At 42.6% G+C, this 27,372-nt stretch overlaps 1 protein-coding gene across 3 annotated transcripts in view; it reads right to left on the bottom strand.

Annotated features, from left to right (window-relative positions):
- Positions 1-27,372, bottom strand: part of LOC110948118 (A disintegrin and metalloproteinase with thrombospondin motifs 2-like) — a 122,194-nt gene that overhangs the window by 60,539 nt on the left and 34,283 nt on the right. For all 3 annotated transcript variants that reach the window (XM_051954235.1, XM_022189512.2, XM_022189513.2), the window contains exon 3: positions 6,905-7,082. In XM_051954235.1, coding sequence (XP_051810195.1) covers positions 6,905-7,082 — 178 coding nt within the window. The remainder of the gene's footprint in view (positions 1-6,904; positions 7,083-27,372) is intronic.

Raw genomic sequence — 27,372 nt, 5'->3', positions numbered from 1 at the left:
TCACTCTATCCAAACAAAAGTTGCAGCGCTAATGTTTTAAATGTGCTTTGTTGGAAATGGTTAGCAAAAGTTGTTACCATCCCCAAATTAAAAATCCTTTTTGCTATCAGAAACGACAACCTTCAGGGTAGCAACCTTCCACCCTCAAAATTTCAGCTTTTGCAGAGGATTTGGATTGCGCAGCGAAGCGTCCTGCGAGTCAATTTTATTCACAGTGCAAATGCTCCAAAATAATTCCAAATTACAAACAAGTCTGAGTGCTCTTTCCCCTTATTGCAGACTGATAATGAAGTGCAGCCAGACTACTCAAGTTAAGCAACCAAAACCAAAAAAAAAGAGGAGCAAATGACAAATGCTGCTGCTCTGTGATGACACAGTCCTCACTACATGCCAACATCAGCACTGGTCAGAAATCATGAGGTGCAGATTTGCCCAACACGTAGACGTTGGGCCGAGTATTTCATTGTACGTTTAGTCACTTAACTATGGAGCAAGATTTAAACATCAAGAGCTTCTGAAACTATAAGCACCACATTAGAGGCAGCGCAGAAGTTCAGAGAGGTGCTAATCTTGTCAGAGCACTATGATCACCATGATTATCGTGACACTCTCTCAATCATTCACTCAGGCTGTAATAACGCTGCACCCCTTCATCCCTGAGGCTTCGTCTCCACCTCATCCTCTCCTCGCTCGCTCTCTCTGCCTCTCAGACACAAACCTACGCACAGATATACACAAGAGCGCAGACGGTGTGTGGGTCAGTCTGGTGGACAGAGACAGGAGCAGAGGTCGGCCACACCCTACCATTATACCTGAAGTAACGTTGGGTTTAAAGGCAACGCTGTGGCCCGCTGAGTGACGGCTCAATGGAGGGCCTGCTGGGAGCTTACTAGCAGGTGAGGAGTCAGACGAGCCACAGGGAGAACACACACAGAGGGACACACACCGTACACAACACACCAGCAGGCGCACAAATGCCGTCAGTCAGCCATGAGTTAAACAGGCCAGGAATAAAACCTTCAAATGCACAGGGAAGCACACATACATGGTCCAGCACACACAGGCACACACACACACACACACACACACACACACACACACACACACACAGACACACACACAGACACACGCGTGCGCTGAATGTGGTAATAAGGAAGTCGTGCTCTCCAGGGAAAGAGCCAGTGGCCACAGAGAGGGGGAGAGAGGAAGCAGCTGGCTGCAGAAATACTTCCCCTTCTAACACTGTAATTTCCTCCCAGAAGCGCACCTGGGCCGTTCACTCATATGTGCTGTAGCTGCCCGTGTGTGTTTTGTGCATGTGTGCACACATGTGAGAGTGTTTTTGCACCTCTGTGTGTGTGTGTGTGTGTGTGTGTGTGTGTGTGTGTGTGTTTATACAGGTATAAACTAATGCACACTGCTGATTCCAAGTGAATCCCTGCTGCCCAATATAACACCCATATTATTACACGGCATTACAAGTTAACACATGTTTGGTTACTAATACAAGCTGTGAGAGTGCAGTGCTGCCGCTGTGTTGATATGAAATCAGTGGCAGTTATTGCTACACTGTGGCAAGAATCACTTTTATCTAATGGGGAAAATACAGCAAAAATAATGGAAGAATTCAGGTTTTTAATAAGAACTAAAGTCCTAATTAAATGATTTACAATTAACACTTGTTTTTAGTCTATAATTGTTTATTTTGGACTTATTCCTTGAGCTTTACAGTCTATTTAAAGACACTAAGGTTTCCGAACTCTGGAATTTGCTGCTAAGCTTTGGGTTTTTCCTGCTAAAAATGCTTAGCCTCAGAAAGGCCTTGGAAAAATGACATTGTTTACATGGGTTACATATGGTGAAGGAATTCTCCTTGAAAACCCGCTCATCTAAGAGCTAAAAACACCAGCCTAAAGACACAGTTCAGATGGCTCGATCTCATTTATACCGAGGCTTAGACAGCCATTTCACTTAAGGGGGAAATGGAAAGACACTGCTGGAACGGAATTATGTTGCTTCAGGGAACCGGGCCAGATAATGGAAATTGACAGATGCATTAATCTTGCAGTTAAAAGTGAGATGAGCGATGTTTTGACGAACCCAATTGTGTAAAGGCATTCTGCTGTGTCTGCTAAGTAGTGATTACAGGATTTTTTTGTTTGTTTATTGTAGTGTAGTGATCAGATAATTAGGCAAGCTGGAGACGAGTTAACAGTGTATCCACATTGTTTTCATCACTTAAATTTGGTTGAAAAGCTGAAATTCAGCAGGTAGTAATTCCTCAAAGCTCCGGAAAACTGCTTTGATGTTCACAACAGACATTCGTGGTAATAATTTCATTACACTTCTTATCTTCCTTCCAAACATTTTTTGGCAAATCTGGAGGATTGTTAAGAACCTGTCTGGTTGTATAATTAATTGCAATGAGTTCTTTTTCACATCTGCATGATGGCCAAAATTACAAAAATAAAATCATAGTTGTATAAAACTAGAATTTCCTTTTTGTCTTCAAGCAAAACGTGAAATTCAAAAGGGGCGAAGAGGACGCTATACCACTGTCTCTTAAATATGGCTCAAGTGACAGAGAATGTCACCTTCCAAGAGTTTTTGTGGTGGCTTTTTGGGATTTCCAACAAGAGGCACACCATACTTCCAAAGTGTCTGCTGGGACACGCTGAAGATGAGTTCAGGCCATTTCTGAGTTGTGTGTGCTCACATCTCTAAGTGCTTAGTCATGAGTCTGCTCTTAAAACCCTTGCACCATATGACTATCCTCATATCACACCGGCAGAGAGGGAGCAGCCAAGTGAGAGAGTGAGGTGGAGAGCGCTACAGAGAGAGTGCGGGACTCCAGGGAGCATCCTTCATTTTCGGGATGTGGAAGGCAAGACATTAAGCCACAGTGACGAGCACCACTGGCCTCCGTCTGACCCTCTCCAGCTTCCTCTCAGCTGGGGCCGAGTCTTACACGTCATTGTATCGGCGCTGCGCAATGTGGCGTACAAACACAACAACAACTAACAACAGCTCAACATCGGTCTCGAACAGTAAAGCACAATACAGTACAGCGCAAAACATGCGAGAGCGGCATAGAACAGCACCGCCTGAGGGGCGAAACAAACGCAGGCTTTGTGTAAAAGCTCAGGGCCCTGTGTAGCCGCCTCAGCCCTCCGCCCAGTGTCAGCCCACTAGCTAATTGCAGTCACTTTGCCCCAGAGACTGCAGGGAGCCTTTCTGCTTTGAGAACAATACAGATCTCTGAAATGTCAATGAAAACAAGTCAGTTGCAAAGGACTGAATTTTTTTTGCTCTATGTACACAAGTCTTCAAAACAGACCTAAATGATACCATGCTGCCAAAATATGACATACAACAGCCTCAGATCAGGTGGATCCTGTATGAATATTGACAAGAAACAGTAAGAAAATGAAAATGTGTGACATTTACGAATAGTATTTATGCGTGATTTTAGCCAAGAAAAAAGGAAAATAGACAAATGGGATTATGGGAAGAAGCCCTGTAGTAGTCCACCTGTCTGGTCATCATGACTCGCTGCCCTGAACACAACTCTGCAGTGGCACACAACACACAAATGCTTGCAAACATGCAGCTGCAGGAACCCACACATGCACAGACAGTCAAATAAGACAAAACCACTAAACTCCACCCTCACTGTCCTGTCTCTGGAATACGCAGGGAAGCAAGATGAAAATGTTTGTGGCAAAAAGCAGCAAGTGACGGAAAACTCAGAGGAAAAAAACAAAAATTAGCAGAACAGGAGGACACTGGTCAAAGCTACTGGTAAAAGGAGATTAAATGAAATGGTTTGGGGGGGAAGAAAAGACAGAATGAAAGATGGAGCTCTGTCCACCCAGCAAAAAAAGAAAAAAAAGAAAAAAGAATGGCAATCCTTCGTTTTCTATAGCTGCAGCAATTAATTGACGAATGTGCCACATTAATAATAAAGCTTGCTCTCTCCACTTAGGACATTGATTCACACCTCCTCAGCTTATGGCGTAAGAAACCGATCAATCTCGCTCCTTCTTCATCTTTCTTTCTCTCCTCCTTGAGCTCCTCTATTACCTTGCTAAATATAACTTCCTTCCCTCTGTCTATCGCCAGGAAATGAGTCCAACATTCAATAACTGGTTGTGAATTAAGCAAGCCCGGCACAGGAGATCTTCAGGAATGATTGATTGATTATTAATTAATTCGTTAATGTCCTTGATTGATCTACAGGAAGGGGGAGTGATTGTTTGAGAGAGAGATGATGAGGAATGTGATTTGGTTTTAATCTGAGGGGGAAAACAGCGGCGGAAAAAAGTCAAAAACGGCTATAATGCGATTCCTATACATCCATGTGGATCTGATATTACAGTGATGTGATGTAACAACTGGAAGGTAAACCTTCTGTTTACATAATGTTGTGGTCCAGAATAGCTAAGAGATAAAAAAAAAAAATAAGCGAAAAAAGGAAAAGAGAAACGAAGAGAGAGATCCACATCAAATGCTACTGGGAGCAGCACATGCCTGCTTGTCTGTCTGTCTGTCAGTCTGTCTGTCTGCTTAGCCTTGAAAATCCCAGCACTCAAAGCCAGACGACCACAGAACTCATGCCCACGCCATCCTCGCACAGACACACACGTACACAAACACACACACACACACACAGTGGCCTGTTCTATCCTACGCTATTGATCTGCACCCCACTCTTCATTAGAAAGAAAGATTCAAAGGCAACAAGGAGCAGTGAGACGCGTTGTGTGTGTGTGTGTGTGTGTGTGTGTGTGTGTGTGTGTGTGTGTGTGTGTGTGTGTGTGTGTGTGTGTGTGTGTGTGTGTGTGTGTGTGTGTCTCAATGTGTTTGTGTGCAGGCAGCGTGTGTGTGTGCGTGTCTGTTCAGAAGTGTAAATGTATGATCAAGGGAGTTGTGTAAGCTGTGTGTGGTTACATCCTGGATATATGTGCGTGTGTTTCCGTAAAGTTTTTTTTTCCTCTTTTTCCCTCCCCCAGTGTGTGTATGTGCTCATGCTCATACATGTGTGTATGTATGTGGATGTACTGCCAGGTATCCGTAACAGTGGGAGCAGATCTGTGTTACTCTAATGCAGTCTGTCCTCACTGGGTGTTCCTATGGAAACTCTCTCTCTCTCTCTGTGTATTATTAGACATTCTTGAGTCAACCGCTCAGAATAGGAAGACACAGATCTCATGTATTGCAATGCACTCATTATAAAGTGCTTCGAGTCGCACCTGTACAACGCGGGTGCCTCGCTTCCTTGAGAATATTTCCACTTTGGTGATTAGTTGAGATACAGACTCTTGCACTGGTCGGGGTCAATTGATTAACTTGTAGGCATCAGATCAATCAGAGTGATTGGACGGCCACTTCTACTGACACAAGCCTGAGGCATGCCGTGCAGGATATTTTCCCCTGCAAGTCAAAAGCTGAAATGCCTGACAGCAGAGCTGATAATACTGAGTATTTCTTCCTTTCTGGTGGATTTCTACTCCTTTTAGTGATAAGGTCAACAAAAAGACCTTCACAAAAACAACAGAAAATAGCAGAAGTAGGCAACGCTATTGTAGTATGTCATCAGCATTTAGTTCAATTACAAGAAAAAAAATGTGAATTAAACACACCTGCAAAAACATGCAGCATTCTTTCTAACAAGTTAAAGCAACATTTAATCTGATATGCAAGTTTCACAGCAGATGAGGAAAATACTGTAACTAGTCAGTTTGTGGCATGAGTCAACATATGGATAATGTAGTATTCTCTCAAATTTACACACATTTCTATGGCTACTGCATTAAAGATGGAGTCTGCAATTGTAGAGAAAGATTGTTGATATTTAACTATTGCTCATATTTTCATGAATACCAGACTGTGCCAGATTTATATGACATACTCTGCCTTGTACACAAGCATGAACCTGTAGACAAACACCAGAACAGCTGGCGGGCTATTAAGAGACATTTACTAGATTTGATAAAAAGTGCAAAATTGCATACTCCACCTTTAATGTTGTTTGGTTTTGTTTAGTTTGAAAGTAAAGACTAAATGTCAAAGTAAATGCAAGTGTTCTCTTTTGTCTTAGTAGTTGTTGTCTTTCAAACTACATTCAAACTACATTCATTCACATGAAATGCTCCACCTTGGCTTGAGATTGATAAGGTTTTTTTTCGCTTTGTAAAAAATAAGATTGAGAGGAAATATAGGACAAAAGAGATGAATGACTAATCGTTTCTGATGTATGTGTGACAGTAGTCCAGCCTTGAGTATTAAAGCCTATTGTGTCTTCCTTCCCTCGAATCCTATGGTTTCCTATAAAATAAAGTCCCTTTGCGTTATTTCATCTCACAGATTTTATCAGTAGAGTAGAAAATGGAGGAGAACATGATGAGAAACCAAACATTTGTGTGCCAGCTGTTAATTGTTAAGGCAGTGAAGGCAGCGTATAATTCTGTAAAAGACTAAGAGGCTGCTACCTTACAAACACGTGTGTCTCCATATGTCACTCCGTTCTCACTGGAAAATTAGTGCAGTGACAGGAGGATGCGTTTGAGCGTGTGTAGGTGTAATCTTTCTGACAGCAGGGTGTGCTCACACTGTGACTCACTGCCGTCGCATTCAATACTTTGATATGATTATATAACAAGGTGTGTGTGAAGGAAGAATGATTTGAGATACCTGTTTATCTAAGAGGCCTGGATTGTGTTTCAGGATGCATCGCGGGCGTTATGATCGCAAATGTGCGAGATCTGTGCAGGTTTTAAGTTTCGGGTGAATGATCTTGGATGTCAAAATGGAGACAAGAGCGTAGGACTGAAGTGTGCGTGAAGAGCTTCCAGTGAAGGACGCATCAAAGTGGAGGGCAGCACAATGGGAGCCACAGACTAACCTCTGGAGTGGTAATCTGCCGCTGTGCTGCCGATGGGCACTTTCTTAACGGCTGAGGAGCGATAGACGATGTGTGTCCTTCCTCCTCCTCCCTCCTCCTCCTCCTCTTCTATCACTCCATCACCCCTCTCCACCGGCTCGATAAAAAACTCCTCCTGCTCCGTCCTGATCATACCAGCCTGAAAGACAAACATTAATTGGACGACATGAATATGCATCGGTGAACTCTGACATCGCGATAATGCGTGTTAGTCCCATCATAACACCCAGATTCTCTTCACCTCCCTGACAGTGTAGGCGAAGACATTTTTCAACTCCACTGCTGTGCTGGGAAAAAAAAAGAGAAGGGAAGGGGAGAGCAGTGATCCCTCCGGGGGCCCTGCAGAGGTCTAGAGTGACACCTGGCATCTAAAATGGCCAACACAAGAGCAGGAGATGAGACTGTCCCACTCCCGTCCTCAACTAACACATCCTGTCAGGTAATTCCCCACGTCGGCTTCACACACACACACAAACACACATCGGCCGTGCACAGATGCAAACTCACAGGAAGCGCATGAGAGCGAGGAGGAGGAGATGGAGGAGAGGTAAAGAAGTGTGCATACAGAGCATACGCAAAAAAAAACAGGAGTTGTGCGCACATACATGGGGAAAACAGGCGCTGGGAAAATTGCCCGTCACTCTCTCTTATTCCATCTGTCTGTTTAAGACAACTGGTAATTACCAAGGCAACGCACTGCTGTAGAGGAAAGCCATGGGGGAGAACACGCAGCGAGGATGGAGAGGCTTTGGAGAACAAGACACCAGAAGAAAGAGAGTGATAAATGAAGAAAAGAGGAGAAAAAAAAAACATCGATACGATCAGGACTTGGTTGTCTGCTTTTCTCTTCCTTCTGACAGGAGAAGGAAAGAGATGATGAGCAAGTGGAAGAGAGGAAAGTGAGCTGACGATACAAAAAAATCAGTATGCATTACAGAAGAATGTGCAATGAAAAGCTGTGTGTGCACTGTAATGAAGGGAGATTTGCTGAAAGCTAGTGGGGTCAGAAATACCACCATAGGAGCAGCTGACTACACTAACTCCTTATATCTATTAACTGTAACTGATCTGTGTAGTATAAGTATATTAATGCTTTCAAATTTGATAGGGTCATTTTAAAAATTACAACTACAAAAAGGCCCATTTGGAAAGCAACAGTTAAACCATATTTTTGTGCAACAATAATAAATCTGACAATGATCTTTAAATTAAATTACTAGACGCTGCCTGAAACTATTAGACAAATAGTAAACAGTAAAACTAATTTCAAACAACATAAACTGAAACTTTGACTGCATGAAAGTAGAGATAATCCCACCGTAATCTTCGTCAGAAAAAGAGACTAGGTTAGCAGTTAGCTGGGGAACAATGTTTGACTGGCAGCTGAATGGTCAGATATCTGGAGAAACCAAACAAGAGTGTCCCCAGGATTTTGTTCAATGCGGTCATGACTCTACAGAAGTCAGTCGAGTTGTAAGTGAACTTTTGAAATGTCACAAGACATAAAAAGAGAAAATGTGAGAAAATAGACTTCTTTCCATTAACTGCTACAGAGCAAATAAACCAGGCAGCACAGTGTCATCAGAGTGTGGCAATATAGGAGAGAAGAAGCCAGAAAGGAAACCAGGTGTAAAGGCCCTTTAAAAAAAAGGAAACTAAACTTTGGGCAAGTAGAAGTGAAAAACAGAGAGAAGTCAGGAAAGTTATTCTTTCACGTCAGCTGGTGTCGGCCATGTTTCATGGTGTCCAGGGAGGAAGCCAACAGAAGACGTAGAAACAGATGATCAGTCATGTCAGCTGAATGTTTTCTACATCAGAAATAATGTGCATTCACTCAGGGCCAACAAACACCTTAACTTATCAGTTGCTTTTTTTGTTTGCTGTTTTCATTCAATTTTCTAATATACCTCAAAATGTGCATGAAATATTTGTTATGGAAACACATCTAGTAATTTCTATGACTCTGCAGCATTTCTGCTGTTGCCTGTGTTTGCAGTTTTTACAGTGCATGTCTTTATGCTGAGCGCTGTCAGATTGGTAAATGCTGTTTTTCTTTACTTGTGGTTTTCTTGGTAATGTTTTTATTTTTCTGGGTGCTGATGTATTTTCTTAAGCTGCAATGTGTCGAGCTGACTAGGCCACTTTGCTGCAGAAATAATAATTGATTAGACCTTACATGAATATGACAAAACAGACACTATTCATTGTTTCTGTATCTCACTCAGGGACAAACTGTCTGAATGGCGGTCAATAGAGAATCCGTTTCATTGGCTGCATCTGTATCTGAGGCATGTCTATCAGCTATCGTACAGTAAAGAGATTCAGTGCAAAAAAATCTAAAAGTCTATGCTTTTGTCGATGCAAGTTTGTGTACTAGAGAGTGAGACCTCTGTGCTCTAAAGAGGATAAAGGATAAGAACTTGTGTCCTTCCTGAATCCCCCAGAGAGGCTGATTTGAAAGGAAATGGACATTAACAAAAATGGCCCCTTGGAAAATCAAAGGATGCTCTTCTTCTTTCTTTTACTCTCTTCTTCCACTCCTCTTTCTCCCTGCCAGTCCGACGTTTTGCTCCCAGAAGGATGTCGACAAGCCGCTGACCTGCCCCCCCCCCCTTTCCCTCTCCTCCTTTCTCTCATCCCTCTGTTTTCTGGAGCCATGGTGCGGCATTCCGATCGGACCTGATGGATCTGCGATGGTGCATGCATTCCCACTCCAGAATACCAAGCAGTGGGGAGAGTGTGTCAAAGAAAAAAGATGACATGCGGGACTGGGAGACATGGTTGGATCGATCCGAGCCAGCACAGGGGGGGAAGCGGGGGGTTAGAGGCAGGGGAAGGTGTGAGGAAGCAAAAGAACTGGACACGTCCTTTGAAAAAGTGATGTGAATAAAGCATCAAAGCGTCTGCACACATCTCCATTGTGAGAAAGACTGTCTCCATCTCTACTAAAGCAGGAGTTCTAGTCAAGAGGATTACAGGGAACCAAGGACAGTGTCCAGAGGAGGGAAATTCAGGCTCACCTGCATTAAACCACCAGTTAACTACCAGGTCAACACACACATTGGGCCATTCAAAAACATGAGAAGTAAAAATCGACCATAAGGACACATCATTGGTTGGGTTTTTTTTTTTTTTTTTTTTTAGAGAGCTGATGTCATGACATTCTGTCCGGGTGCTCCCTCTGTTCTGCCATATTTAGATCAATTAAATGTCTCAGTTAGTATTTCTTTCATCGGTGTTTATATTGTGAGACACATCGGCCTTGACTTCAATACTTGCTATACAACACTGAAACCATGATTTTAGGATTAGCTGCTTTGCACAACTTCCATTAAAGAAAACTACCAGAGCAACAAAGCACCTCCATGTAACAGCATAGCATATATTCAACTCATGCAGTTGTAATCGCTGAATTCTAATTCTTCCTCCATTGCTTGTTTTTGGCCTTTTGTCGAGTTGTTTATATTTTGCCAAGCCTGCATCGTGGGAATTCCTGCTGTTTTGGCAATTAGCACCTCTTGCTCACACTGTTCAAATAGAAATTATCTAGATTAGTAAAAAGCTAAGACATTATTAAAAGAAAAAGACCGAGAGACCTGAAGAAGCACCTTTTCAAAGGACTTCTTAACAAATGCATGTAAATTTATCCTTGACTGATATTGTGGATGGATGGATGGATGGATGGATGGATGGATATTACTGGAGAGAATGAATTCTGCTGCTTCTGACAGTATATGATGTCTATGTGTTTTGACGCCTTTGTGTGACTTCTATGGCAAAGACTGATCGGTAAAAAGGACTGTTAGTGAAAAAAAAATTGAATAAAAGTGCATTCTATACAATTACATATAATCAAAAATGAACTACAATTGTATTAGTGATTGGGTCTTAAGCAAACAAAGACGAAGTTTTCTCATATTCTCTGAGAATTGGTCGTTTGTCTGCTGTTACAGATTTCTGCCGTTTTCCTCTGTAACTGCGGTGGTTTTAACGTTTTCACTGTATAACTGCTCGTTTCTGTTCAGGGATAACTACAGCCTCAGCTGCCTTGCTAGCTGCTGTTCTCTTATTACAGTAAATTCATTGTGCTCCTTTGGGTGATGAGCCTGAAGATGCTTTATTAGGTTTGACATGCAAAAATTTAGCTTATTAGCTTCCCTTCCCTCATGAGATATTTAACACAATTGTTCTCTACATTTTATCATCCTTGACAAACCTTTGTGGTCTATATTGTGGATCACACACAGGAAGTAGCATTGCTGAAAAGGTCATCTGTTTAATGTGGATTTCTATTATGTATGGATTTTTAATGTTTCTGAGGTGCCACCATAACATCTGATCACGTGCACACAGGCAAGACAACATGATGATGTAAATAAAATGCCAACTGCTCATTTCCTTCTTCGTAGCAATATACAGTGGGTCATGGTTGCTGCATAAATGCTAACAATGACAGAAAAAACTTTGGGTAACAAAGTTAAAAAAAAAAACAACAACAATGACTTGTGTAGAGTTCTTTATCCCTTGGAGAATAGTTTGGGCAAAACGTGTTCATAGAAAACAGTGGCTTACACTTAGTAACTGGAGCAGTTTTTTTCTAGTAAGAACCACTGTTCTTACAACAGCAACTCTTACATTTGCACATCAGGCTGATTGAAGTCTAAACGTCTGTCAGTCGCCACTTATTTCAGTTACTTCAGCTGATGGAAAACTGGCCATGCTACCCAAATGAAAGTCACATGATATGATGTGACCAATTAAATCCACCATTGTCAAACAGCTGCAAAACTTAAAACACTGTACAGTGGAACAAAGCTGAACCCGAGTTAGAATCGAATCCTTCTGTGCAGTTTCACTGCTCAATGACAGAAATACAGTTTCTCTTACTCCTACCAACAACACAGCTGATAAATGCCCATAACATTCATACTATTTAAATTAACTGCATCCTGCAGCCATTTTAAAAGGCAAACTCATCCAGATAAGATTAGCCACAGAATGAATACCAAATGAGGCTTCAACACTTCACTATAATAAAAGACACATGTTGAGTTTAATAAGCTTTACTCAAACAAAATTCAGCTTACTTTAATCGCATTAGGATGGTGCTAGACGACTGATCTACAGAAATGTCACAACCCAAATTACCTGCATGGTTAAATAACAGTACAGCTATGTCTGAGGGTATGTTTAGCAATTTTTCAACACTTTGACCTGAACTTATTACAGCAGTGATCTTGTCATGTTTAAAAAGCAATGAAAACAAGCACACCAGCACGGACGACTAGTAAGGCCAGATGTGGCTCAGGTCTTAGCTCAGGCTGTCCATCAGTCTTAGAGGGGTCCAATCCCTATAGCCCCTCATGGGGTAAGACACCAAACCCAGAGCTGCTCCTGATCGCAGCCTGTTAATCAGCCCTGTTGCCATTACTGTGTGTGTGATTATGGATGAATGAGAAATATTATGAAGCACTTTGAGAAACACTGTGTGTGTGTGTGTGTCAAACCAAATCATCCATTCATCCATTATATATACACACCGTTTAATCCTCATTAGGGTCATGGGGGGCTGGAGCCCATGCCAGCTGACTTTGAGTGAAGGCAGGGACAAGTCACCGTGCTGTCGCAGGGCTACATATAGAGACAAACAATCATACGCACATTCACACCTACAGACAGTTCAGAGTTACCAATTAACCTCAGCATGTTTTTGGATTGCAGGAGGAAGCCAGAGAACACTGAGAAAACCCACGCATGTACAGGGAGAACATGCAAACTCCATGCAGAAAGATCTCAGGAAGGCCAGGACGCGAATCGAGGATCTTCTAGCTGCAAGTCGAAAGTACTAACCACCACTCCACTGTGCAGCCCCAAACATACTTAATTAGCTGATAAATTGAAGTGCCACAAAAAATGCTCTAAATTTCCAGAGACTCATATCAGCAAAGAAAAACCCAAAAGCTGTGATACCGGTGAGGACTTCAGGTGGCATTTTAATCAACTTAAAAACTTGAGTAAACATGGTTTTCACAGAATAACAGATTAAAGAAGAAAACATATTAGCACATCCTGCACCACATTCGCACATCTGGCTCATCCTCAAACAATCCCACCATTCATGTTCACTACTCAACATATATATTGGGTTATTATTACTCTCATGGACACTGAGACGGTGACACTAACCACAACCCTCCCTCTGAGACCTGAAGCCAGATCTGCAGGCTCCAAATCTGGATCCGAAACGCTGAGTGTCGAGTTACTACTGGAGGATCTTCTGTGTTCGAAACCACACTGAGCTCTATTTGAAGATCTGAGAGGTGTAACTCGAGATCGGGGTAAGTGTCCTGAGGGGCACGTGAGATGGGCGAGTAGCAGAAAAGCAGTGCTGGAGTGGAAGAGCGGATGTTGTGGTGAGGATCAAAGTCACACCCGGTTGGGGCCCTTCAGCTCAGTCCAGAGCAGGCGGAGTGTGTGTGTGTGTGTGTTTGATCTGGTGTCACTATGTGTGGTTTGTGTGCGTTTGATCTGATTCATAACCCTGCTACTGCTGGCTAACTTCACACACGACTGCACGCATGCATTCACGGGCACGTAGGGCACACACAGTCGCACAAACACACATCCACGCACAAATATAGCTTTAATAGTGACTCACTCACACTGTGTATCCCTCCATTCATTCCCCCTTTGAGTCATAACGGAATCAGCCTCGTACAATAGTAAGGCTGATTTGAAAAATTAGACACACTTCAGAGAGGGAGCTTAAGACGACACGTCACCGCAAATGTTAATAGCGTTTTATTTAATCGCATCAGCAGCAAATTACACCTTTGAAAACAAGTTCTGTGTGTGGATTAGGAATATGGCTCTGGCAAAAAAAAAGAAAAAAAAGTGGATTTATGTGAAATTTATGCCAGCGGTGTAAAGCAAAGCTATTTAAAACATTCAGTGAAGCTAAATATAAAAGACATTTATGACCCTTGGCAAACCTCTTCCTTTCTGCTGTTTTACTCTTGCAGGAGGAAAAGGTAGAGAGCAGAGGGAGCAGGAAGAGTTAGGGAACTCCAATTAGGTTTAAGTATTAAGACAGATTCATTAAGTGAATTAAATTATTTGCTTAATGTTGTGAGGAGCGAGGCGATTGCCCAATTATGTTAATCTGGGATATGGAACGAGGATGAGGAGAATAAATCCGACGCAGCAAACAAAATTTATCACAATATAAACACATGAAACACATTAAGGGAGAGACGTCGTGTCGTGCTTAAACTTTCTCAAACCTTTTCCCGCTTTGGACTTTGCAAAAACACTCACACATGCAAGCTCACACACTCGCTGGCAGGTTGTATTTGTGTGTGTGTGTGTGTGTGTGTGTGTGTGTGTGTGTGTGTGTGTGTGTGTGTGTGTGTGTGTGTGTGTGTGTGTGTGTGTGTGTGTGTGTGTGTGCGTGAGTGTCGTATAAGCCAGATGCCAGCGTGATTTAAGCCACAGAGGACTTAGTGATGCAGCCTCATCCCTGTCACCCTGCTCAGCTCATTACATTGAGTGGTCGCTAAAAATGGTCGAAACAAAAAATAAAAAGAAAGGAAAAAAAGCTACTCGACACAACGCCACATACATACACATGCAGGACACCGCTGTCCCTGTCACCCTATATTTCTCATTCCCTTTTCCTGCACCTCATTTGCAAATTGTTCATCTTTGACCTACATTTTTGATCACAGTGTGCCAGTCAAACTACTCTCTCTCTCTCTCTTTTCTCCTCACACACATGCAGGGTCTGGGTCATTTCAGGTTTTAAACTCTCCACTCAGGCTGATAAAAATCAACTCTCTGCAAAAAGAAAAAGTGAGGAATTGTAAAAATGCAGCAGCGAAAGGAAGAGAACGAGACATGAGTAAACAGGAAGGGCCCTCTGCGAGTCCCCCACTACTCCACTCCAAGGCTTTAGTCTGTTTTCTCCAGAAACAACTTCCTACTTATGAATCAGGCTTCCCCAATGGTGCACTTCGGTCAACTAGTTTTTTTTTTCCTGCCCCAATATTCTTGTTAACATTTGCACTCTCCCTTTACCTCCTTTCTCCCTCTTGCTGCCGTATAATCTCTTTTACTCCCTCTCTTCTTTTCCATCTCTTTTGTTTTCTTACGATTCCATTAGTACCCCATCTCAGCTCACCTCCGCCTCTTTCCACCTCTCATAATAGTAAGTGGTCTAAATGTGTGAGAGTGAAGACAGACGCAGGTGAGGTGCTGGAAAAAAGAAAACAGACAGCAGGTCGCATAATTTAAACAGACTCTGGACGGCACAGGCCTAAGAATAGCGGTAGTAAACCAAACCTGGTAAGCCTGACGGCATGATCTGTGGAAATTTTGGTTCAGGGTGAGAGCGTTGACACAGACAGAAACACAGTTGCTGACAGTCTGGCAGATAGACCAAGAGACAGAGCACCAGCCAGACAGACAGTTTGGGCAGCCTCAGTATCCCGTTCTCGCTTTCTCTGTCTCTCTCCCAATTCCTGTTGTTATTCATCAGGACAGAAGCTCCCTCCCTCTGTTTTCTATCCAAACAGAGATTATGAATCAGCAGTACAAGGAAGGCAAAAGGCAGATGGAATGAGCAGAGGAGTTACAGAGAGGAGAAAAGGAGGAGGAAGGTGAAAGAAAGCGATAGGTAAAAACAAAAAGAAAGAGCTCCCTTAAAAGTGACAGATGAGAGTTACGTAAACAGTCGGAGGAAAAGTAGAAAAAAAAGGTAAAAAGACAAGGAGTGGAAATAATACTGATTTAGAAAAAAATAACTTTGGGTCAAGGGAGAAACAAATACAAACTGGAGAGCAACATTTACTCCATAATCAGCTCAGCAATGGAAAAAAAAGAAGAGCCAAAGTCCCCTTCCTCCCCCTCCTCCCCCCCTCTCTTACCCATCCGTTCGTCTTCTCTCAGCAGTCTGACAGATTTCCCAGACAGCCAAATGTTCTTGGCCTGACCAACGTGGAGGAGTCGGGACAAGTGTGGGGAATGTTTATAAGATCCAGCCATCAGAAGCATCTCGCTCTCCGTCGTTGCTTCACAGTAAACAGGTAGAAGCAGAGGGCCTCTAATTTGTGAAGCCGGCGTGAGGCTGTTTAAAGCCACATCAATCTCACAGGAAAGTTAATTCCGATCATGAACGGGAGTCTGACTTACAACAGTCTCAATAATGCCAAAAAGCTATTAAGGAAAGCTCGCAACTCCAAACAAACCCTGGAGCTTTGTACCGAAGGCGGTCTCTGAGGAAATGCATGCCTATAGGGCTTAGCGTCTGTTTACACCTTGGAAATTCTAATTATATCAGGTGTAAATTAGGAAAATAACAGGATCTCTGTGATAAAACAAACAGTAGCAAAACTGGACCTGAATTACTTTACAAGTTTAGGGTTACATCTGATTTCTGCATGACACACATAAGCTAGATATACGTCATGAACAGCAGCATATGATAATACAAAATACTGGGATTTTTACTGTACAATAGTATCATCTTGCCCAATAATACTCCACTGAAAATCTCCCTATTTGTAATTTATAAGCAGCATAGATATGAAGAAATTATTGATAACGCACTGTGATGCTGTAAAACAGCTCTAAGTACATTTTAAGTGTTTTTTAATTTACAATTTTGGTCAAACATTGCCTAATTTCTCCTATGAGGACATTTGAAATGACAAAAAGTGTGTTTTACTGTATTATCAATCTTCATGTTTATACTGCAGCGTCTACTTATAGATGTCCACAGCGGCAAATACATTAACAATCCATTTTGATTACAACAGACTTATACTGCGTAATAAACCATTCCTTACATAGTCAGACTGATTGTAAATGCTAAATTAGCACAACTTAAAATTGCCACAGAAATCAACAAGACAAACCTCCTTGATCACTGCTGAGGAACCCTGAGATGTGATTGACAGCGTTGGAACAAAGCAGTACACAAACCTTGATTTGAGATATTTTTATCAAGCTGCTACAAATGTGTCCAGTTTGTTTTTGGCAATTGTGGAAATAGCCCAAACATATACAATTAAAACGCGCAGTCCAGCTGATTTGTAAGGGACGAGACTGACATCCACTTTAATGGACTGAAGGTTAATCTTTGCAGATCTTTAGCCTTAGCGCGCCTCTCTGCCCTCCCGACGCTCATGCCAGCGCACTCCCTCGCACACATGCACCAAGCAGCAGCCAAGCACCCATCAATCCTTCCTACCAGCCCTGCCCCGCCATCGATCAGTGTGTGCGTGTGCGAGCGCGTTCCCATTTGTGTGTGTGGTCTCCCAGATTGATAAATGACCCCGATTAGTGGCGACTGACCGCTCTATGATTGTAATCTAAGTGCAGCGGAACAGCTGTTCTCAGAGCAGCGTTGTCTGGAGCAGTCTGTGATTAATACAACAACACTCTAATGAATTACAAATCAACCACAGGCCTGGGATCTGCCCGGCCGGGAATAATTACACCGCTGCACTTGGAAGTTTTGAGGTCGTCAGTGGAAACAAACAAACAAACAAAGAAATACATTTTGTGTTACACCAGCATCCCAAAATGAAGACTCCTAAGACATTTGTTTTTGAAACCAACAAAATGGAATGGCAAGAAAATTCTGGCGTTTTCAGATCCCTCCATATTCGGCCCATTACAAATGTTTGGATAAGCTGTTAGCTTGGATTGGAGGAATAAATGATGTTTGTCTGTATGAACAAGACTTTTCGCTAAAACACAGTAAGCCATGTTTTTTTCCCCACTTTCAGGGAAGCCCTCTGTCTCGCTCTGTCTTGTCGTCGCTCTCCTTCTGTGTCGCTCTTCCTTCCAGCCTCCTGACCTGCCGACCCCTCCCCGATGCTGAAAAATCGCTGGCAAACGTGCACACGGCGACACATCTGCACACGCGGATCAACACTCAGATCCACACCCATCCTCAGCCTTATCTCTACTCTATCTCTATATCTCCACATCTATTGGGTATACCTGTAACCTAGCAACAGAGCAGAGAGAAGACCCACCCCTACCTGCTCAGCGCTCTGACTGTTGGACCGAACGGCCAATCAAACCGCGTCAACGCAGCGACGAGAGCCAATCGAATGTCTGCTATAAGAGGGGAGTTGCCCTCTGCTCTCCACCTTTTTGACCCCACATGCGGGCAAATAAACGAGCTCATGAAACGTCTGCTTGTGCGCGCACACACATGCACAAGCCTTCTGAGACCAGCAGAGATCACAGCATTGCGCTGACATGCAGGTATATTTCATAACGGCCAACCCTTTAGCAACCGAGTGAGGAGAGCTACCTGTGGAAACGTGCGATTGCATGGCTGAGTGTCATCTTTAATGAACAAGTGTAAAACAAAGCTTCCATAATGTGATCCTTCAGAAATGTATTTCAGAACAAGCTCAGTTCATTTTTTATCTGAGACCAACTAATGCTGCACACACTAATCTTCAATGTCCTCCATGTTGTTCTGGCTCTTTGACCATGCTGAATTCATTTAGTTCTTCCTGCAAAAGGCGATGAATTAAATGCGCGATGGCAAAAGCAACTATTGTGGTACAGAATCAACACGTACCTACACAAAGCTACTGGTTTTGCTACGTGGCTAAATAACACCCAGACCTACGATGTTTCCCACTTGAATTCTCCTTTATTACCTTTTCATTTTTTATACCTTCGCCATATTGATATTCTGATGCCTCCTCTTAGTAGGATCGACGTACTATAACATCTCCTTTTGGTTGCACGATCAATACCCAGATACATTACACCTACAGTAAAAACAAGAGATCTAAATCAGGGTCTTAACTACTGCGCTCGATTACATTTAGAACCGTCTACAAATCAGAAACGATCCTTTGTACATCTCACTCCTCCACATGGACGGAATAACTAACTGACTGGGCACAGAACCAGCATCCCAAAGAGTCAGGGCCTCAGTGTGTCAGAGCATCTGTGTGAAGCGCCAGCTACTAAGATTTCTAATTACATAGTGAATAAGTAAAAAATAAAACCTAAATACTGGAGGAATCTGCAACACAATTTGTCACAAACAAGGAACCACAATATATGTGGGAAAAAAACAGCGAGATGACCTTATCAACAAGTGAGGAATGGCTAGTTAAGTGTCATTTAAGAGTTTTATTTCCCCTAAATCTTACAGTTTTTCTTCCTGCAAACTCTGCATATTTCAAACAGATTAGATAAGCTTTTAAGTGTTATAATCCTTTTCTAAAATAGAAATTTAGGCTTAGTTGGGTCTTAGATGGGAAAGTGTGAAGTTGTTTTAGGATCAAGTGGAAATTTCAGGTCAGAGCAGATCTCTAGTGGTAGTTAAGATGCTCAAAATCACAAGCAGGAGCCACAGAACTATCATATTACTGCATATGACTTAAAGCTGGAGCAGGGACTATTTTTTAAGCATCATTGGATAAAAATACATACTAACCTTGTAGCATATTGTTAATCAAGTAGACTTAGAGGAAACCAGACTTCTATATCTGCTCTTGGATTCATTTTCAGGCTTTGTCGACTGTAGCCCATGATAGAGGATTTTAACCAACTAAAACCTTTAAATCCAGACCAATTAAGAAAGCATAAAGTCAGCAGTAGGAAGTGGCAGTACGCTGGGTTAGATGTAGGACTTTGCCTTGGGAGAGAGCGGGACTTGAAATTTTTAAATCGCTTTCTTTTTGTTTGTTGATTTTCCCTTTTCCAGACATCTGCAGCCTTAAATCGAGGATTAATTTTAATAATATTTATGGCTCTGAGATTTGGATTTATTTGATTTAGTATTACAAGTTGTAATAATGAATTAGAACCAATTTTATTTATTGATTTGTCTATTCACTCACCTATTTACACATTTTAGTCAAATGAATGGACAGTTTATTACCACATTTTTTGTCAGTTCTTAATATGCGTTTGTATTTTTTATTCTGTCTGCATTAATGGATAATAGATATCTTATTAAATTTTACTAGGTTATCTAGCTTATTTTATATTATTTTATCTTATCTGGTGTTTCCTCATGGCACACGTTAAATAGGATAGAGTTTCCTCAGTTCCTTAATCTCTGTGTTTTATAGTCCTTTATCTAGAACATGATTTTGGAGGTAGGAAGGGGGGTGCTTGTACTGTTGGTTGTCTGAACTCATGAGCCCATTAATCTAAATGCAGCCGCAGAGCCTCAGATATTTGCCAAATTCCAGTTTTAAGCCATAAGGTGACCAAGCCTCTGCTGTCAGCGCTCAGCTGACAGTAATTTTCAAACTGGAAGTCTGGCATTGACAGCCACAGAACACTCTTCCTTTGAATCTTTGCTTGCAAGTGATAAACTTTAGACATTGGCTTTCAGTCTGTCACCGTTTGTCATGTCATTGTCTTTTGTGCATTACTTTCTAAACATTGTGCATTAAATAAACAAAAATACACATATTGCTGTATTTGTTCAACATATTTTTTGTAGTCTGCAGATGTTTTGTCTCACTTGTCAGAGTGGCATGGCAGATGTTTTCCTCACTATCTTTTCCTTTTTCATCTCTCTCGCATCTTTTTCTATCCTGCCTCCTCTCCCCTCTCGCTCCTTTTATTTTCACATTCCTGCTCTTTTCCACTGGAATATAGAATTGGATGGTGAGACGGCTGCGTGTGAGGGGGATGATCTACCTTTGAATCGTTACAGCTCCCACTCTCACTGTGTCGACAGCTCTACTTGTACCGCTTCTGAGGGGAGCGATCAAAGCAGGAAAATTGTGAGAATTAATCAGCCTCTTGTTGGATAGATGGAGAAGGGAGACAGGGGAAGGGGAGGAAAAGAGAGACAACCTTTTCCTCAGAAATTTGCATGACTGTTATGTCACATGTTTCAGTCTTGCATGACTTGATCACATCCAAAGACACGATTGACCCTCGAATGAAGAAAAAATGATCAGCATTAACTATCAGAGCAGCAAACATGTCAAAAGCGAAGGCAGCTGAGCTTTTCCATGTTTTTACAGAAAACATATTCATGTTTCCAAGAGAAAAAACATCCAAGGCCTCCAACTAGTATTCCAAGAATTCCAGGTATGTAACCCAGTGTAGCTCTGAAACACTGTTTGCATGTGTGAGTGTGAAGCTAACCCACATCCTCAATGTTACTTAACATGCAAACAAGGCACTAGTGATCCTAACGGTTTAATATGACCACCAGTTTCAAATACTTCCGCTTCTTTTCTGGAAAGCCATGTCTTGTGCATCATTTCATCGGGCAAACGACTCAAAACACTTCAAATCCCAGGAGCCTCAGCCACTCAGCCATTCCCACAGAGAAGAATCACATCAGAGGCATGAATTAGACCCACAGTGAAGCCAAAATGCAATCATGACCACTGGCGAACAAACACTTTATACTTGACGAATCACTCAGATCGAACCGAATTGTCGTTCAGATTTGGCTTTTCAATCACAGCATAATCTTTAGCTTTCTCTCATCTTTAGCAGCAATTTCAAGCTCAGTTTTGGATGTTTAATGACGTTAATCTTTTTTTTAATCAAACAAGTAAATATTCTCTAATGCATGTGTCACCGAATTTCAGGATTTCTGTTATGCTGCTGCAGTACTGAGAGCAGTTATAATGTATATATTTTTATTTGTGTGTCCATCATTGAAAACAGCAGTTTGAGTTGAGAGGCTCTGATGTACACTACCAGTCAAAGGTTTGTACACATCTTCTCATTTGATGCTTTTTATTTATTTCTATTATTTTGTACATTGTAGATTAATAATGAATATTAACATTTTTTTGTTTACAACATAATTCCATGTATTCTTTTACAGTTGCGATGCCTTCAGTATTAATCTACAATGTACAAAATAATGAAATAAAAACCATTGAATGAGAAGGTGTGTCCAAACTTTTGACTGGTAGTGCACTTGAGGGGAAAGTAACCCTATAGGCAGTCATATCTAAAGTCTACATCCAGTGAGTGAGATTAAATCTACTGTAATACAAATGGAGCTGTGTTTGTATCTGGTGTCTGTGTTCAAAGTCGGCATCGGTCAGTGTGCAAGGATGCAGAAGCTATGAATTGGCCTTTTCTCTTGGAGCTGCTATGCTGCTACAACTTCAACGTAGGTGTTTCAGTGAATGAATGTGACCAACTGTCAATGGGACAGCCACTGAGATGTAGCTCTGTCACTGCATGGCACGTGGATAACAAGAAGCCAAAACATAGGGAGTTGCAATAATAAATTCTGGTTTATAATCAGTTTTATTACTAATAACTGCAAACCCAACAGATCCAAAGTTCAGTAACGCAAACAATTCATGTGGCACTCTTGCAATGAAGTTTCCAACTGACCGCCATTACTCTATTAAAAATCAAATGTTGTCTCAAAGCTGACCGTTGGTGTTTTTTTTTTCCTCAAGCTGCTGCATTTATAAAGAGCCACAACAGACAACCATGTTTATTTTATGAGTCGCATGAGGACAAAGGGAGAATCATAACAACAGCATGTGGGCGCTTCTTTGGCAAAACTACGACAACTCCATGAAAGTGGAAGGACAGGCAAGCCTCACTGCTCACACTTGAGTAGTTGTGGATTTCTTGAAGCACAGTGGAGTCTTTAGAGGCAAACAATGAGTGTCAGTGAGTCCACAAAGACCACAGAGCCTCTCTGTTCTCCACCCAACACTTGGTAGTTCATCTCACTCATGATTTCACTCTTATGAAGCGGTGGAAGATGTACATTTAGTGCCAACAGACACAGAATAGCACTTACGCATACACATATGGGAGTGAATGAGAGCGAAATCCCCTTTCAGAAGGACAGCATGCACTTTTTTACTTGAAGCGTTGGCTTACATTCCTAGACAACTGTAAATGAAGTAACCATTCGCTAAAGCCTCATCATCCTTTACTGCTGGTTTTCTGACATTCACATCTATACGCAGTTTACAATGAAGATGGTATCAGATTTACAGCTTGACCAAGTTGTAAAGGCTAGTTTTTTTTTTTCTTGAAACAGTGGGTCTTCAGTTTAGCAGGATAAAGTTGCTTATCCTACTCTATTCTCTATGCATCTGGGGTTGGTTTGTGATTGAAGCGCTAGTTGTTAACAGAGATTTTGTAGGTTGCATTAGAACAGATAGAACAAGTCCCCCAGGAACAGTGTTGAGCATGTTAGAAATTTTGGTAATGCAGCTGTGGCCAAACTGTGTCATCCCAACCTCCATGTTCATCACAAGATGCACACTTAGTCATGAACATTTTTCAGAAACATAGTCATTGGAAAACTTCAGAAGTGAACTAAACATCCAATAGAGGAAATTATTTTCAACTTATATGCTAAAGAGCAGCTTCTACTTCAATGACTATGGAACCGTCTTGTAATCCAGTATCCCGTTACTCCATGGGATAAATAGATAGTTTTTTCTACTTGCTTTTAGCATGGCTAGAAAGGTAGATAATCTCTCTCATCACAGCTCTACAAACTACTATTATCTTGACACACCTCCTGAAATATGGTTACTAAGTGGTGACTGGACAACACGGTCTCACGGGGATTCGTGAAACTGTCACGTCAGTTTTTGTTTCGGTTTCGTGCGCACCAACACGATGTCATGTTTTTCGTGCCGCTCACCACGAGCGAAACCCGCTGTGGTAATCACATGTGAAAGTGGTTTATACCGGCGGATTCATGACGATCTAAGCTGTCCATCGGCGTTTGCGGCAGCCGCTGCGGCCGCCACTGCGGCCGCCGGACATTCTTTACATTCCTATGCAAATTAGGCGGATTCATGACGATCTAAGCTGTCCATCGGCGTTTGCGGCCGCCGCCGCCGCCATTGCGGCCGCCAGACATCCGGCCACAGCAGCGGCCGCCGCGGCGGCCGCAAACGCCAATGGACAGCTTACATCGTCATGAATCCGCCGGTATAAACCACTTTCAGATGTGATCCGGCCGCAGGAGCAGCCGGATGTCCGGCGGCCGCAATGGCGGCGGCCGCAAACGCCGATGGACAGCTTAGATCGTCATGAATCCGCCTAATTTGCATAGGAATTTAAAGAATGTTCGGCGGCCGCAGCAGCGGCCGCAGCGGCTGCCGCAGCAGCGGCCGCAGCGGCTGCCGCAGCAGCGGCTGCCGCAGCAGCGGCCGCAGCGGCTGCCGCAAACGCCGATGAACAGCTTAGATCGTCATGAATCCGCCGGTATAAACCACTTTCAGATGTGATTACCACAGCGGGTTTCGCTCGTGGTGAGCGGCAAGAAAAACATGAAGACATTGTGTTGGTGCGCACGAAACTGAAACAAAAACTGACGTGACAGTTTCACGAATCCCCGTGAGACCGGGCTGGACTGGAAGGGAGGAACAAAATGGCCAGTATGATTCCCAGAAAAAATAAGTGATGTTTAATGTTTCTTAAATATTTTTGAGTTGTTTGGAATAACAAATGTCACTTTTTTTCCATAAAGTGTGAACCATGTAAGGGTCCCATCACAACAATACACTATATTTCGTATGATGATTTCAGGCCATATGCCTCTGAGGTGTGAGTGTGACCACCAGAGGGCGACACTGTGGCTTTCCAGGTCCATAGGAACTCAGTGGGCAGCGAGGTCTGCGAGGTCTGTCTGGTGGGCAGAACAGAGAGAGGAAGACAGAGACCAGGGGAAGAGGCAGAATGTGTGTGGGAGAGAAAAAACACTAAACAGAAGGTGAGGCGAGACAACTGAGTGGGGGGCCATGAGACTGAGATGTACTCAGAAGGAGTGTGTGTGTGTGTAAACATGAGGCTTATGTATGAGATCTTGCATAAGCGCAGGTGTCAGCAGGTGCATGCAAGCACTAATACGAAGCGGTGCATCGGCATCTGGGTGCGCGCATGTGTACGTATGTCTATTTGTGTGCCTAAAGACAATGCTGCTCCCTCATTACCTCGTTTCCTCCAGTCCAGCGCTAATGAGGAGTCTCACCGTCACTGTAGTAATCAAGGTCAAGCCTAGGCCAAAACACAGAAGCAGACACGTTGCCGCTCGCGCGCTCTGCAGAGCCACAGCCTTGCACGGTGCGAGCGCGTGCACACGGCCAGAATTAGCAGCACGTTCACAAGAAGTAGCCTCACTTTATATGGATTTATTCCAAAAGGGAAAAGAGGAAGACAATGGCAAAAGCAAGAGGCACAAAGGGTGGAGTTTCTGTAGCATCTCATATGATCCCAGCAGTTTCATAGGAAAGGTGTGGGTGTGATGTTATGTCCCCCCTGTCTCCACCCCCTCCTCTTTTTGAAGATGGAGAGACAGGCAGAACATGAGGGAGAGGATGAATGCACGAACACAGGTAGAGTCAAGTTGGAAAAGAGGCATAGACGAAGCAGAGGGTTGAGAGAGGGAAGAAAAGGGTGGGGAGGGAGGGAGGGAGGGAGGGAGGGAGAGAAAGGCAAGGCGTGAAATAAAGGGGGAACAAGCCTTAGAGGAGGGGAGGATGGAGGGAAAGGGGGGAGAGAAAGAGAAGGAGGAGTAATTAAATGAAAAGAGCAAGACTTAGCTCTTTAGTCTCATCCCTCAAGACCGGCCTGACACTGCTACAGCTAGCTAATGTCATAGCAACAGGGAGAAAGAAAGTCTAATGGGTGCGGCACAGAGAAGAGGAGTAAAGAGCAGGTAGTGGCGAGGAAGAGGAGGCGAGGGAGGAAGAAACTGAAGGGTGTGTAATGATGGAAGTGGGAGCGAGGAAGGAAAATGAACGAGTGAAACTGAGGGAGAGAGATTAACGCTGCAGAGTCAAGGACAGAAACATTGGGCCAGGAGTGTTGGGAATGATATAAGCATGGAGAAAAGGGAATGAAACAGAAGGTGGTGGTGGTGAGGGGGGAGGCACAGAGAGTGAGAGGGCTGGCAAAGAGCCAGAGGAATAAAGGCCACGCTGTCCCCCTGCCTCTCCTCACCATTTCAATTCCACCACTCCCTTCTTCAGGCTGTGCAGCTGTACCTGTGTTTACCATTGTTTCTATATCTAATTGTCCCTTCTGAATAATTAACAAGATCATCAATAATTTAGCTTTAATTAGCTAAGACACACCACCAGACAGTCTTGGACTTCACTTTGAGTGCAGACGGGGGCGATCGTCAAGCTGAACCAAACACACACAGCGGGAGATTTGCTTCAGGTGGCCTAAAAAGGGAGAAGTGATAAAACTGGTGTAAAACCTGACACCGTTGCCCTAAAGTTGCTGAAGTTGACTATGCGTCTCCCAAAATATGGCACTTCCTAATTATCTCGGCATGATGGACTGTTGCGCCAACTACCTGCATAGCAACTACTTTATCAAAGCTTTGCAGCATCTACGTTCTCACATAACAGCAGCCACATTATATTCAAAGAATAATATGGGGAAACCATCCAAAGTTGATTTTACTAAATTCAGAATTCGATGTAACAGACTGTGCCTTATAGTCAGCAGGAGGCGGCCGTACACAGCGTTGTCGCTTAGACCCACTGCATTCCCTGTCGTCCTATCAGCGACTGTTTGTGTCTTTGTTAACACAGAATGGAAGAAACTATGAAGCTGTGATGAGCAGACAAACATTCTGAGAGGTGTGAGGAATCATTTTAGACTCAACACTCACTCGCTCTGGCTGTTTGTTTCCTTTTATAAGCACATTTGCCTTTACAGTAACACAAGCACAACAAGCACAACAATTCTGGAGTCATCAGTTTGAGCAGAGGAATCCCAAATCACCAGAGCAACTTTACAAAACTGTAGTAGATGGGATGTAGATTCAGATTAACCCACCGAACCACATGCAGATGTGGAGCGGTTTTTGCTCCTTTCGCATTTTTGCAGATTTCACTGCAAATCCTGCATCTCTGTGACAACAACACAGCCATGGAGAGAGGCACAGAGAAATCCAAAATGTTTTCTGGGCAGTAAGACCATTACAATACCGTATTTTTTTATAAGTTTAATTTCTGCAATTACTTATTTTGCAAAAATTTAAAAAAAAACCACCTCAACAATTTGTAAAGCATTTTTCCAGTTTGTCCCGTAGTTTGTAATACCGAAAAAAATACTCTGCGTACTACAAGTATTTTTGCTAAATTTTACATTTTGAATTTACACTTGTATCCTCAGCTCAGGCAAAAAGTACTGGTGTCACGTTTGTACTGAGAAGTGCAGAATTTTTTGTATTTTACAAAATCTGTTGAGTTATTTTTTATTTTCTGCATTTTTTTTTACATTTTTCAAGTGATCAAATAATAAAATTCTAAGCCTCGATTTAGTCATGTTTTTCAGTAGAACAGCACGCCACCAATGAGCAGTTCAAGGGCCTTCAAAAAGCTGAAAATTCATCAATACTTTTTGTTTTTACAGCTTCTAGCTCCAATGAATGGTGTCATTAGGTGACTTTTTTA

The sequence above is a fragment of the Acanthochromis polyacanthus genome, chromosome 10, assembly GCF_021347895.1.
Source record: "Acanthochromis polyacanthus isolate Apoly-LR-REF ecotype Palm Island chromosome 10, KAUST_Apoly_ChrSc, whole genome shotgun sequence".
Lineage (NCBI taxonomy): Eukaryota > Metazoa > Chordata > Actinopteri > Pomacentridae > Acanthochromis > Acanthochromis polyacanthus.
This window is presented reverse-complemented; position numbering and strand designations above follow the sequence as displayed.